Genomic DNA, 15,176 nt, shown 5'->3' on the forward strand with positions numbered 1-15,176 from the left:
TTTTATGCAATGTAACTAAGACTGGAAAGTCAAGTTAAAAATGAAAGGAGAATCTAAAACAAAAATCCTAAACTGCCCTGACTATAATTATACATTGTCCCAGTTCCAATTCATCTTATTATGCAACTCTTCTTTTTCATAGACTGAAATATATTGAAAACCTCACCCATCCTCACCGATTCAAACTAAAGCTTTCTTTAAATGATTGTTGGATTTTGCATTTAAATAGACAGTTTTTTTTCAAGTTTTGATTTTCTCCACAGCCAGCAAGATCTAATATTTTATTAGACTGTTAAAAACTTTTTAATCTTACCCTTCTTAAGGTGTCATTTACAGATGGAACAGGCAGACGTGGGAGGGAATTCTGGAAACTGTATAACATTGGTTTACGTCCTGAGAAGATCTTCACTAGTGTCTGAAAGAGAAATGCAATCCCTACTTTATTTTCCTTTCCTTAGTTTTCTTCCATATATCCCCAAAGAACTGATCTTATCTGAAACGCAGAGCCATTTGTACTGGAATCTACTCCAATTCCACCGAACTATTTTTCATATGAGACTAACTGACCAGTATTAGCAAGCCACTAACACACGAGTCAGCACAGCTACGTCTAATCCTGTCTCTTCCAATACTTACCCATAGCGTTGCAACAATCAGATATGGCCCTCCCTAATCCAGGGAATAACTTCAATCCCATCTGACCTTGACAAATGAAGGGCAAACAGGAAATCAGAGGGAGGCTTTGCTGGTTTGCACTCATTGGACACCTTGTACTAAGGAAAATTTGATATGAACTGCAGGGCACAAATCATTGCAATCCAGCCCAGCAAGCTCAGGCAACTGCTCTATTTGGGCTTGCACTGCATACTCACTCATTTCTACAGTTTGAATTTTTTGGGCTTTTGAAAGTGACCTTCCGTGTCAGTATTTTCCCACTGTTGCAAACATTCAGCTGGGTAAGATTGAGACCCAAAGTTCCAAACACGGGTTTGTACTAATTAGGCTGAACAGAACCATGGCAATACAAGAACACAGATAGTAACATAACTGAGAAAGGACAAACAAACTCGGCCACTCCAACGTCTATAAAGCATTTCCTGCTGGTAGCCCACATCAATGGATGGCAGGCAAATGTCAGACCAACTGCAGAAGGCTAATAGATGTCTGGGTGTTACATCTAGCAAACTGGAAAACAGTAGAAGTTCTGAGACAGCTGAACAATAGCCACACTTGGAACACAGAGCAGTGCTAGGCACCACACTTTTGGAAGGATCTTGTAGCCCTGAAGGAAGTACAGCTTAGAATGATATCTGGACTCAGTTAAATTTCAAGGATACACAAACTTGTATGTATTTCAAGGAATTTAGTAGGCTAAGGAATGAGCGACCCAATTTTTCAAGTTGTTATAGGGAAATGATACAACAGATAAAGAAAAATCTATTTCCTGTGCTTAGAAATTGCAGACTAAAGAAAAATCTCAAAACTAAAGTCAGACCTTTCAGCAGCAAAATTAGGAAGCACGTCTCCATTACAAAGGGTGATATAAATTTGGAAACTCTTGCAAATATCAGTTGATGCTAGATTAACTACAAAGTGGAGATTGGCAGATTTTGTTCCCAAATGTTTAAGGGATTGAAACCAAGTCAGATATTTAGAGTTAGGTCACAGATCAGCCATGACTCCATTAAGTAGCAGAACAGGCTTGAAGATCAAAATGACCTATTCTTAGATTTATTGTGGTTTACTATCATTGTGAAGTCAGTCATGCTCACCCACACCATCAACCTTCATGATGCTTCAACACTTACAAACCAGACTTTGGTAGTGGTGGACACCTTGCCATGCTCTTCAAACATCCAGCCATGATAGGAGAGGAGGCATTTGAGAATCTGTCGCATCACAAAAATCAGTGCCAGCCACAGTCCTGTTGCAAACAGCAGTGCACTCACCAGATTTTGACCCTGGTGTGACATATATCTTCTACAAAAAATTAAATAAAATGACATAACATTAAAGTTTGGCTGTAAAATAGGAAATTTAACATTTTCAGGGCATTGCAATATACTTCAGCGCTAATGAAGTAGTTTTCAAGGGCAGTTTAGTGTTTTGAAAGGGAATTTAATTGCAAACTTGTGCACATCAGCTTCTCAAACGTAACAAAGAGCAGTTCATCTTTCTTTGTGGGATTGGCTGAAAAAGGAAAATTGCCCAGGATACCAGAATTCTTCCCCATTTAGGAAATGGTACAATAGTGATCATGTTACTTGTTTAGTAGTCCAAAGGCTTGGATGAGTAATCTACAAAAGGAGAATTCAAATTTCATCATAGCAGTCCAAGTTTCAATTCAGTTTTCAGAAAAAAATGGAAATCAACAGCTGGTATTAAAAGTCATGATTTGGAGATGCCAGTGTTTGACTGGGGTGTACAAAGTTAAAAATCACACACCAGGTTACATTTCCATCGGTTTAATTGGAAGCACTAGCTTTCAGAGCGCCACTCCTTCATCAGGTGATACATCCCTTATCTCCTCTTACACTATAACCACCTAATGAAGGAGCGGCACTCTGAAAGCTAGTGCTTCCAATTAAACCTGTTGGACTATAATCTGGTGCTGTAGTATTAAAAGTGACCAGGATACTTAGATTACTAATGTGACTTCAATGGAAAACAATGTCAGGTGGGGTGTAAAACAAGCCTTACACCCAATCTTACCAGTTTGCCATTGGCAGCATTAAGTTAAAATACGGATGCCTTTGCTCCTTTTTTTGTTACAATTAATTGATTGATCTGCATCTCATGTTTGGCTTTTTTGCAAATTTTCTGTCTGGTCATCATGGGTTGTGGGTTATTGTGCAGCCCTATGCCATGATATGCCTTGGCTTCCAAAAGGTTTACATAAAAAGTCTAAACAAAAACTCCAATAAAATTCAAACCCATAGGGATTTAGAGCAAACTCCACAAGAGGGTGAAAAACAGCAGTCCGATAGCAAACAAGAGTATTTTACAAAGGGGTGGGGGGGGGGGGGGGGGTTGGTGTCCATAAAGTGAAGCACTAGGTGGGGCACCATGGAGCTTAGTGTTAGGATTGTTAACTTTACTAATTTACATAAATGGCATGAATTCAAAAATTCAGTACAAAGTTGGCAATTTTGCACATAAAGCAAACTAAGAGGGACAGTGGAATCACAGGTGAAAGCTGGGAAGATCAGAATATGCTGGACAATATTTAAGTGGATAGAACAATAGAATATGAAATTTAAAAGCAGGTAAGTGCTTTTATAGCACAAAAGAATGAAGGACAGGTAGCGCACGATTGTATGTTACCACTGAAACAAACTAATACCTATCATTTAGTGGTGCACGCTGATACATTCTGTAGTTCCCCCTTTCTTTTCTACTTACATCCCGTATCATCTCTTATGCTATAACAATTTGTACAAAGTCTGGCATGGAGAGTCTGAACATGATGGACTCTCTTGTGCATCTCTTAACAGCTACCTGCAGTGCAGCATGTTTCAATCTCTAACTTTCAGCAACCCTAAAAATTCCAATATTTTGTGCTCTTTTAATGCTGGACTTTGGCATCTTGCTTATTTCCTTTGTCCTGTTAATGGCTTTGGCTAAGAGTCTATGCTCTGGAGTTTTCTCCTGAAACCTGTGTTCCTCTCCCAATGTTTTCCTCTATCATGACAATTAAAGTTGAGATCCGTCACATTCTGTTTTTTCCAAGTGTTTGACACAAAGCCATGCATGTGAAGTGCCTTGGGATGTTGTACAAAATTATGAATACAGATATCAAAGTTTCCACTGCCACATTCCTAGCATTGTTTCACATCACTACTGCTAAATGTCCAGTTCAGCTCAAATTTTAATTTCTTTTCTTCAATTTGTCATAATTTCCATATTCAAGACCATCAGTAATACCCTTACTGGCATAAAATTCACTAGAGGAGGAAAAACAACAAACTGTCATTCCTAGATGTCACGGTAGAGCAAACAGCCAATGAGGAACTTCAAACCAGTGTCTAAAGGAAAACAACACATACACACATACACACCAAATACTGAACTACAGAAGTAATCATCCCAACACCCACAAATGAAACTGCATCAGAACATTATTTCAATGAGCCACTACACAGCAGCACACAGGAACTATGCAGAGCAGAGGAAAATCACCTATACAGTGTATTCCAAAAGAACAGGTAACTCAATGAACAGTCCTCCGATTACTCAGCAACAAACACAAACAAGCAGACAAAACACCTCCAGAAACCCTAGCCACTCTACCCTACATCAAAGGCATGTCGGAAATGACTGCCAGACTACTTGGCATCATGGTAGCCCACAAACCCAACAACACATTAAAACAGCAGCTAATGAACTTGAAAGACCCTATACAGCCAACAAGAGAAACAAATGTTATTTACAAATTATCTTGCAAGGACTGTAACAAACACTACATTCGACAAGCAGGCAGAAAACTAGAAACCAGGATGCATGAACATCAATTAGCCACAAAAAGACATGACCCACTCTCACTAGTATCTTTACATACAGATGAGGAAGGACACCACTTCAACTGGGACAACACATCCATCTTAGGACAAGCCAAATAGAGAGAAACACACGAGGATTCCTATAAGCATGGCATTCCAACCCGTAACTCTATCCACAAACACGCTGACTTGGATCCCATTTCTCATCCCTGAGAAAAACAAGAAATATCACCACCACCGGAAATGGCATCACCAACCCAAGGAACCCTAAACACGTAAATAGAAAGCGGGCCATGCCACCAGTGCTACGTCCAGAGGCTCACTGATATTACCTAGTATGGTAACAAAACATCTGAAAACAAATCTTCTAACTCAGCAAGCAAACCTACATCGAGAATCTCAATCTAAGCGACAAATCTTCTCAAAACTCAATAATTTCCATATTGTTTCAACAAAATAATTTTTCAGGAACACTCAGATTCACAGCATATTAAGAGAGCAGGATGCAAGTCTGTAACATTTAATGTCCAGTTTCTAATATAACTGAATTGTTACAGGGTTTCCAGTTTTTTCTACTTCCTGCATTGAGCTCGAGCATAGTAATAACAGTCACCTACTTCAACTTCTGTATCTTTAATGCAGTAAAAGTTTCCAAGGTGCTTTAGTAAAAGTTGCCAAGATTTATTTAGAAAAAAGGAAAAAGTGCAAGAATGCTTCACATTCTTTATTTCTGTCTTGAATCTCTCAGTTTAGACTCAACTGCGCATACCTGAGCCTGTCAGATAAGAGGGTTTAGAAACATGGGAACGTAAAACATTCAGTGAATATCTCCTAAGAAATCTCATTGTTGAGACACAGGTAGAGAAATTTAGATTTTAAGGTTATAAACAAGGATACTAGAGTCAAAAGCGCAGCAAATATCAACTGTTCAAGCAAAGATTAAATTCAAGTCCTGCTACAGTTCCATCAGTTGCTGATAATTGCTCACCTTAGAGGGAGGTGGTCCTTAAGCTTGCCTATCATTCCCATTGAGGGGTCAATTCTTGTATACATGGTACCAAGTACAGTCAACACCACAAAAAGCCAGCTAGATGGGCTAGCAGGGTAGACACCACTTGCAAAATTGTTCTGCAAAGAGAAAGAAATCTCAATACTTCATTTTAAATGTAAAAAAAAACCTGTCTTGTAAATGTGAGGGAAGCTTGCCACTTTTATGAGCCATCAGAGGAACTGGTGAAGGCTAGTACGATTGTAATATTTAAAAAGCATCTGGATGGGTATATGAATAGGAAGGGTTTGGAGGGATATTGGCCAGGTGCTGACTAGATTGCATTGGGATATCTGGTTGTCATGGACAAGTTGGACCAAAAGGGTCTGTTTCCGTGCTATATGTCTCTATGACTCTACTCTCATATTAATGTCAGGCTATGAACGAATACCTCAGTGGAGGAAAAAAAAACACTAACATTCTTCAGCATTACCTATAATACTCAGTTATTCTTTCATTTCTCAATGCTTCTCAATAAAATTCAGTAGTTGAAAATCACACTGGATATAGAAAACCTCACACCAGCCGCATTATGGTGAGGCAACAGCACAATTAAATCAGAACATGGCTTCAATTTTTACTTATTTTCTATTCTTCTCTTTCTCCTTGGGTATCACCACGATAAGACAGCTAACGGAACGATCCCTTCTAGAGACCTCGGAGCATTTTCGCCACTAGCTACATGATAATGTGTGTGTTGCACAATGAACAGAGTGTGGAAAAAGTGAAAATTCCATTGGTTGTCACAACTGAGAAAGGCTCTTCCAACCTTCAACCTCAGAGTCAGAAGTGTTTGGAATTCTCTTCTCCAGAGAGTAGTGGAGGCCATGTTATTGAATATTTCTAAGGCAGGGGTGGATAGATTCTTGACTAATAAGGAATTAAAGGTAGTAATTGGGGTAGATAGGAATGTGAAGTTGAAGCCACAATCAGATCAACCATGACATTATTCAATGACAGAGCAAACTTGAGCAGCCAAGTGGCCTATTCCTGCTCCAAACTTTTATGTTAGCATAAAGCATAACCCTGCAGTACATTAACTGTGCTGTCATGGTATTGAATATTTTCTGAGCAACTCCAAACATTTAGCCTCTATCGCTGTGACAAATTAGCTCCAAACTTTATATTTACTGGCAAGCAAAGGATTCAATAGGTGGATAGACTGGAATCGGAATGGAAGCTCCTCACCTTGATTCTGATGCATTTCTTCTTCCAGGCCCTGATACCCGAGAGGTAGATCTCTTTCAATGCATTATGGCTGAGTCGGAGGTCAATGCCCTCTGGGGTGACTGTGAACTGAAATGCAACGGCCTGGTGAGCTTCTGCCATGTTCTCCTGTTACGCCACTACCTGCAAAACAAAAAAGACAACAGAGTGGCACCATTACATGCGCTCATTGCAACCACCTTTTCCTGAATCCTTTTTACTCAAGTTGCATTTTTCTGTTTAGATGAACATTTTAATTTTATCCCTAATCACCAACAGTGTCCTTTCAAACTGGGAACTTAATCAAAATTAGCATGGAACAACAGCAACAACTATAAAATGCACAGAATCTACACCAACTAATTAGCCTAACTGGTCTCTGCTGACTTTTATTTTAAAACGAGGAACTTGGAGCTGTTTAATTATTTCTTACTTTGCCACATATCCCCCTTTTCCCACATCAAAACAACAGTTTCAGAACACCCCCTATTGCAAGCTGGTGTACATAGAGCTACAGGTCAAAAAGTTAAATATCACAGACACAGGAAATTCAAAACAAGCACAGAAAGTTGGAAACACTTGGAAGGGTGGGCAGTATCAGTGTATGCTACAAAAATAAAGTTAATGTTTCAATTGGGATTTCCACACTCTCTTTGCAGTGTAAAGAGCAATGTTATTTATAGACAGCAGTCTTTTCACACCTCTTTTTGCAAAGTTGCTTGCAACAACAAAAACTCTCATTTCACTAAGTTAACCAGTTGCTTATTTGACATTAAAGAGATGAGCAAAAATAAATCACCTACAATATGTCAATTTCAAAGTGATTTAGCAATTTAGCTTTGTAATTCCATAAGATCCAAGTCTTACATCCAGACAAAAAAAACACTCCAAAACAAACTCTTCACAAGTTGCTTCTTTAGTTCCTTCCTTTCTGGTTAGCAACAATCCCTTTTCCACTACTATCTTTGTTCTTTATTTAGTTTGTTGCTTACAACTGAAGCTATCATGCATTCTAGGATGTTATATAAATGCTAAATTGCTTTAAAATGTGGAGTTGGAGGAGAATAGAAAGGATAAGTTGGACAGAAAAAACAAAATGAAGTGCTGAGTGGAAACACTCAGAAATATGCTGAACATTACATGAAAAAGATAGAGCAACTGGACACAGGGTATCTCAAACACCTCAAGAGGAACCCAACTAGTAAGAGATATGTGGAATGAAGATTTCAAGATAAAGGAGTGAACAGGAAGGAACCGCAGGGTGGTTTAACACTGAAGCAAGTTATTGGGGAAATAAAGACTGATTGCCAGAGAGACAGAGAAGACAATGAGCCAAGAACCTACCCTCAAGCAGCTCGTATAAGCGATAATGCAGACAGACAAAATTGTAAAAACCCAGTAATACTTGGAAATAAATGCATGGTCATACTGATCTTCCATTTTGAAGTTTTTAAGATTGACCAAAATATCTCATTTGTCATTTTTATGGGAGGGAATGTGCCAGAGCCAGTTAAACTATAGTTTTGCAGCTTTGGCATCGGTGATAGGATCCAGAAAAGATGCAAAAATATAAGTTTCCTTTTGGTGGTAGGCAGAAAGGTTCAGCACAAGTGAACACAAAGTTTGCTGCTTGAGATCGTAAACAATTCAGCAAAAATGAGCAATCGCATTGAGGCAAAAAGGATATTTAGAAGGGGAAACGAATATTACACAGTTGCAGTGTCAGGCTAGATTCGGAGTGGGAGGATTTGGAAAAGAGGTTCAGACTATTCATTGCAAATTCTGTCATCTTAATTAATGCTTTAGCAAATGAAATTATAAACAAAGGAGTGAATGCAGAAAGTGTGGAACTATATCAAAGAGGTAGCTCATCCAAGAAAACAACCTTAAATTCCAATCATAACTGATGCCCTTATAGCAGTATGAACTCCCCTAACAACATTTATGTCACCTGTCTCCATGGCAATATTTTGAGGTGCCAGTGTTGGACAGGAGTGTAAAAGTTAAAAATCACAACACCAGGTTATAGCCAACAGGTTTATTTGGAAGCACTAGCTTTTGGAGCGTTGCTCCTTCATCAGGTGGTTGCAGAGTATAAGAGCGTAAGACAATTTATTGCAAATATTTACAGCGTGATGTAACTTAAATTTTATATTGAAAAAGACCTGCATTGTTTGTTAAGTCTCTCATCTTTCAGAATGAACATGTTGATTTCAGTTCTTTCATATGTAAATCGCAGAACATTTTTAAAGTTACATCCTCAAGTGAACTTTAATAATTGGTGTCATGTCGGCCCAGATAATGCATTTAAGGCATAAGGTGCCCTGTGTGAGACTGTCTGTGTCACAAGGTTCAGACTGATTCTAATCTAAAAACTATTTTACAGAATCTTACATTGATCTTGCAATTTTTGAGCAAAATAAAATTTAATTCTGCAAGTATAGGGGGAGGGGGAGGGGGAGGGGCCTGTAGTGTGATGTGAACGCAAGGCCCTGGTTGAGGACATCCCCATGGGTACTGAACTTGACCATCAGCCTCTGCACGGCCACTTTGCATACACGAAGCCAACACACTACGATGCCCCATCATATCAGGCAAAGGGGTCCCTGTGTGAGAATCTCTCTGGCTATGTCAAAGGTATCTTGAAACCCATTGTACAGGGGATTCCCCCAAGCTTGTTGTGACACTACAGATTTCTTACAGAAACTCAGCACCCACGGACCAGTCGAACCGGGAACATTCCTCATCACAATGGACATTTCAGCACTCTACACCAGCATCCCCCACAATGACAGCATCGCGGCAACAGCCTCAGTACTCAACCACCAACAACTGCCAGTCTCCAAACGCCATCCTACAACTCATCCGCTTTATCCTTGATCACAACGTCTTCACCTTTGGCAACCACTTCTTCATCCAGACACATGGAACAGCCACAGGGACCAAATTTGCACCCCAATATGCCAATATTTTCATGCATAGGTTTGAAAAAGACTTCTTCTCTACGCAGGTCCTCCAACCAACACTACACAAAGTACATTGATGACATTTCCTTCCTCTGGACCTGTGGCAAAGAGTCACTGAAACAACTACACAGTGATTTCAATGAGTTTAATCCCACCAAATTTACCATAGACTACTCTACTATCTGTCTCATTCTTGGACATGCATCTCCATCAAGGATGGTCACCTCAGCACCTCACTACTGCAAATCCACAGACTACCTCACAATGCTACACTTCCCCAGCTTCCACCTGAAGCGTATTAAAACAGCCATCCTCAATGGACAAGCCCTATGCATGCACATAATCTGTTCAGATGAGGAGGAACATGACAGGCACCTGGAAGTACTCAAGGATGCCCTCATAAGAATGGAGTACGATGCTCAACTCATCGACTGCCAGTTCTGACATGCCACAGCAAGAAACCGTAATGACCTCCTCAGGAGACAGACACTAGTTGCAAACAACAGGCTACCCTTAGTTGTCCAATACTTCCCAAGAGCCAAAAAACTATGCCATTTTATTCACAGAGGTAAAAACAAGGTAAAACAAGGTGTTATTCACAGCCTGCAACACATTATTAATAAGGATGAGAACTTCGCCAAGACCTTCTCCATGCCTCCATTTCCTGCCTTTAAACAACCAAACCTCAAACTGATCATTTTTTGGAGCAAACTGCCTGGCTTTCAGGACAACACCATACAATCATGTCATGGTAGACACTGCAAGACATGTCAGTGTCGACACGGATAGCACTATTATGTGTGGGGACACCTCCCACATGTATGTGGCAGGTACTCATGCGACTCGGCCAACATGGTCTATCTCAGACACTCGCAAGCAAGGCTTCTGAGGCGTGGTACATCAGCGAGACTGAGCAAAGTCTACGGCAATGGATGAATGGACACCACACAATAAACAACAGACATGAGTGTTCCCTCCCAGTCAGAGAGCACTTCAGCGGTCTGGGACATTTGACTAAGGTGGACTTCGGGACAGACAAGACAAAGTGGCTGAGCAAAGACCGATAAGCCAAGTTCTGTACCCACTGCAGTGGCCTCAACCAGGACCTTGGGTTCATGTCACACTACGTGATCCCACTCCACTACTGACAGATGCGCGCACGCACACACACACACACACACACGCAGAGTCCTACAGACCCTCTCTCATACACTCCCACAGACTTCTATCCTTTTACATTCATACACATACTCACAGACACTCATAACCCCAGACCCCCAAAACACACCTCCACAATGCACGCGCACACAAGTTTGTGGGGTGAATTTGCATTTGCAGAATTACATTTTACTTTGCTCAAAAACTGCATGAATCGACGTGAGATTCTGTACATTCATTTTTACATTAGAATCAGTCTGAACATTGTGGCCCAGAGTCTCACACAGGACACCTCACACCTTAAATGCATTATCTGGGCCGACTTGACACCAATGGTTAAGGTTCACTTGAGAACGTAACTTTAAATAAAAGTTCTGCGATTTACATAAGAACAAACTGAAACCAACATGGTCGTTCTAAAAGATGAGAGACTTAAACAATCAAGGTCTGTTTCAATATATATTTTCAGTTATATCACACTGTAAACCTTTGCTATACATCCTGTGTCTTATGATCTTATGCTCCACAATCACCTGAAGGAGCAGTGCTCTGAAAACTAGTGCTTCCAAATAAACCTGTTGGACTATAAACCTGTTGAGACTTTTTAACTTCATTACAATTAGCACTGCAGATAACACCACACAGATCAGGTTGCTGGTATGAAGCTAATTAGTTCTGTAAAACATATAGGCCCCACCCTGTTTAGGTCTATGAATGTAATATGGTGTTATTCTATCCAGCATATTGAATTCTAAGCATTAAAGGAAATAATTTGTGGACTTACTGTGATGCAATACTTTTTCCAACAATTACACATTCAATAGGGGAAAATAGACACCTGGTAAGCGCATTCCATTTTAATGCTTCAGCCCATATTCTTACTGTTATTATTAAGTTCAACTCAAGCTTGATAAACAGCATCTTGCATTTTTCACTTGGCACTTTGCAGGCCTTTGGATGCAACACTGATTGTTAGAACTTCAGAGCTTAAGCGCAGCTCTGCTTTCACGAGTAGTGCGAGAAATTGGACAGCTTTTGTGGCAAGAATCCCATCCTGGGACAAGATCAGAAAAAAATGCATCCCTGATGTCAATCTTTAACATTCATTGCGTTACTCTCTTACGTCCACAATCACTTTACAGATTTTGCTTGTACAAGATTACTTTCCTATGGTCGTCTCTGCTTTTCCCCAAATTCTCTGTCCCGCTCCCCTCCATATAATCGCCATGTTTTACTATTCTGACAAAAAGGTCATAAAGCTGAACTCTAGCTTCCTTTTACAGCAGACTCTGCTTAATAAGCTGAGCACTTCAAGTTTTTTGTTTCTATTTGAGATTTCTGGCAGAATCTAATGCCTGTTAATTCAAAATATTTCTTCAATTCAGAAAGTAAATTCAAAGTTAGTAATTCAAATTAAACACAGATGCATTTTAAAAGCATTCCAGACATTACAGATCTCTATTGGATGCAAATCCCAGGCCAACCAATACCAGCCACTTTTCTGACTCTTTCATTAGTGCATAGAGAGTCATTTAAAAGTACCATCCTGACTCACAATGGGTAACCTCAGGTGTTACTGGTTACAATGTCAACCAGTTTGGAGTTAGGGCTCCCCAGTATAATAAACCCTTCCCTAATTTCATAGGTTTAAGGATATTTTCTATTTTTTTCTACCTTCTTTATTAATCTTAAACAAAACATTGCTGCAGTGACAGGAGGCTGCACACAGGGGTGGTGAGCAAGATGCTATAAGCAGAATGAGTAACAGTGGGAGTGTGTTTCATACCGCTACAGCAGTGCTTTGGACAAGGTATTAGAGCATGTGTACAGCAATTATAAATTACCTTCCCAATTATTCTGCCTGTTACCATCTGCAACTTTTGTCTTTTAGTTTAATGCTTCACGTTCTGTCTGTAAAATTTCAAGCACCGGCATTTTTCTTTTAAATTCTAACATCCACAGAAAATGAGACAAGCTACCTGCTCCCCTACAGCACCTTCTTGCAATAAGGTACATCAATCCATTCTCCCTTCCCTAGTTGACTCAGCAAAGACCAGGCCAGGAATTGAACCCAGCACCCCGTTTTCCATATGGCTTCATACATTAAAATTAGACCACTAAACACTAAATATGCTTCTGACTCTCAATGAAATAATCAGCTGCATTACAAATCTTATCTCCAGTTGAGTGGAAGAAATCTGAAAACTGGCTTTGCTGAATGCACTTTGCAGAATTCTGCACTATAAACTTAACAACGTATTGCCCAGCAAGTAGTTCTTGTTTAACAGACCCGGCACCACACACCTGTAACTTTAGATATGCTCCAAATACATTTTGTTGAACAGGAAATTTTAAAAGGGACAGTATTATAAAGACTTTCCCCCCACCTGTTTCTACCAGAGTGATAAATGACTTGGTTATTAGAGATGAAAGGGTTTCTCTAATATTTTACTGGGAGTGTGGTAACATGCAAGGTATTTAAACTCTGATAATGGCAGCAACCTCTGGGCCAATACTTGATAGGTGGAGTGTCCCCAAAGTCCCAGAAAAGATACTCAATGCTGGGTTTAAATAGTTATATTTTAAATTATCTATTTACTTTCAAAGTAAACAGAGAGCCAGGACCTTATGGGCAGCTAATCTATGCTTCTATCTTGGTACAATGCCCATCATTGGCTTAAAATCCTGAAATCCCTTCCCTAACAGCATATAGACTGAGGTGATTCAAAAGGCAGTTTCTCAGGGGCAACGAAGCCAGCGGAGCCTACGTCCAACAAGTAAATTTAGGAAAAGAAATACCAGTCGAGGTAGATACAATAACATGTCTGGACTGTTTTCCTTAGCAACAAACATTTTAAAAAAAGGAACTAGGCAGAGATTAGATTCCCTACAGTATGAAAATTTGACCCAACAAGTCTGTACTGACCCTCCAAAGAGTAACCCACCTAGACCCGTTCCCCTACCCTATATTTACCCCTGACTATATGCACCTAACACCATGGGCAATTTAGCATGGCCAATTCACCTGACCTGCACATCTTTGGACTGTGGGAGGAAACAGAGCACCCAGAGGAAACCCCGCAGACATGGGGAAAATGTGCAAACTCCAAACAAGACAGTTGCTGAGGCTGGAATTGAACCCAGGTTCCTGGCACTGTGAGGCAGCAGTGCTAACCACTGAGCCCCCCCCAATATTTAATATCACTAGGGTACGAACACAAAAAAATGCAGAGGAGAAAGTTCCCATAGCTGGAAGGATCAAGAACTAGAGGACAAAGATTTATATTAATTGACAAAAAAAGAAATGGGGACAGAAAGAGCATCTTCTTCACACAAAGTGGTTAGAAAGTAGAACGCACTACCTAACAGTGCGGTGGAGGTTCAATCAAAACATTCAAGAGGGCACTGGATTACAATTTGAAATGAAAGAACATGCACGGCTGTTGTAGAAGGCAGAGGAGTGACACTGGTGATTGGCTCCTTCAGAGAGCCAGTACAAACACAGTGAGGCAAATGGTCTCTTTCTGTGCATATGCATTCAATGATAATGTGACTATTACTTCTACCCAAAGACATGCAAGTTAGGTGAATTGGCCATGCTAAAATTGCCCAGTGTTAGGTGCATTAGTCAGAGGGAAATGGGTCTGGGTAGGTTACTCTTTGGAGGGTTGGTGTGGACTTGTTGGGCCAAAGGGACTGCTTCTATACTGTAGGGAATCTAATCTAGTCTATTATTTCAGGATTAGTATTTTTACGATAGTCAGTCACGTGACCCATTGTCCCAGTAAGTTCGCTTCATCGGAATGCTGGCAAACTGCTTTTGCTCTCAAACCATAAACCACTGTTCCCTATGACTCAAAATATTGGTCAGTCTCTATTTTAGAAAGGCATGCCTCATTCTTGGCTTGATTTCAACAAAAGCCACAAGTGAAGTGCACCTACTTTCCAAGCCCAACATTTTAATAGAGCCAGGCCAGCTACTGTAAAAGGAGTTAAACATATTATAACAAAAAATTAGTAGAGTTTCTCCACCCTGTATGACTCACAATATTAACTTTTATGGAAGGGAATGTTCCTCTGATGTCCTTTCCTTCAACATACAAATAAAGCTTCCCTACTTAATCTAAACAGGTCATTTGGGATCAATAGCACTAATCTCACCTCTGAATCAGTTCAAGTCACACCACATGGATTGGAGCGCAAAGTCCAGAAAGACAGCTTCACACAATCCTGAGTGTGCTGGTTCAAGTCATACTCTCCAGAATCAAACATACAAGTCTCGAGTAACCACCCCAGTGC

At 40.1% G+C, this 15,176-nt stretch overlaps 1 protein-coding gene across 4 annotated transcripts in view; it reads right to left on the reverse strand.

Annotated features, from left to right (window-relative positions):
• Positions 1-15,176, reverse strand: part of LOC140489309 (carnitine O-palmitoyltransferase 1, liver isoform-like) — a 104,472-nt gene that overhangs the window by 61,356 nt on the left and 27,940 nt on the right. For all 4 annotated transcript variants that reach the window (XM_072588712.1, XM_072588709.1, XM_072588710.1 and 1 more), the window contains 4 exons: positions 6,736-6,897; positions 5,488-5,627; positions 1,809-1,980; positions 314-415 (listed from right to left, as the gene is read on the reverse strand). In XM_072588712.1, the coding sequence (XP_072444813.1) occupies positions 314-415; positions 1,809-1,980; positions 5,488-5,627; positions 6,736-6,876 (555 nt within the window). In that variant the 5' untranslated portion in view covers positions 6,877-6,897. The remainder of the gene's footprint in view (positions 1-313; positions 416-1,808; positions 1,981-5,487; positions 5,628-6,735; positions 6,898-15,176) is intronic.

This window comes from Chiloscyllium punctatum, chromosome 18, assembly GCF_047496795.1.
Source record: "Chiloscyllium punctatum isolate Juve2018m chromosome 18, sChiPun1.3, whole genome shotgun sequence".
Lineage (NCBI taxonomy): Eukaryota > Metazoa > Chordata > Chondrichthyes > Orectolobiformes > Hemiscylliidae > Chiloscyllium > Chiloscyllium punctatum.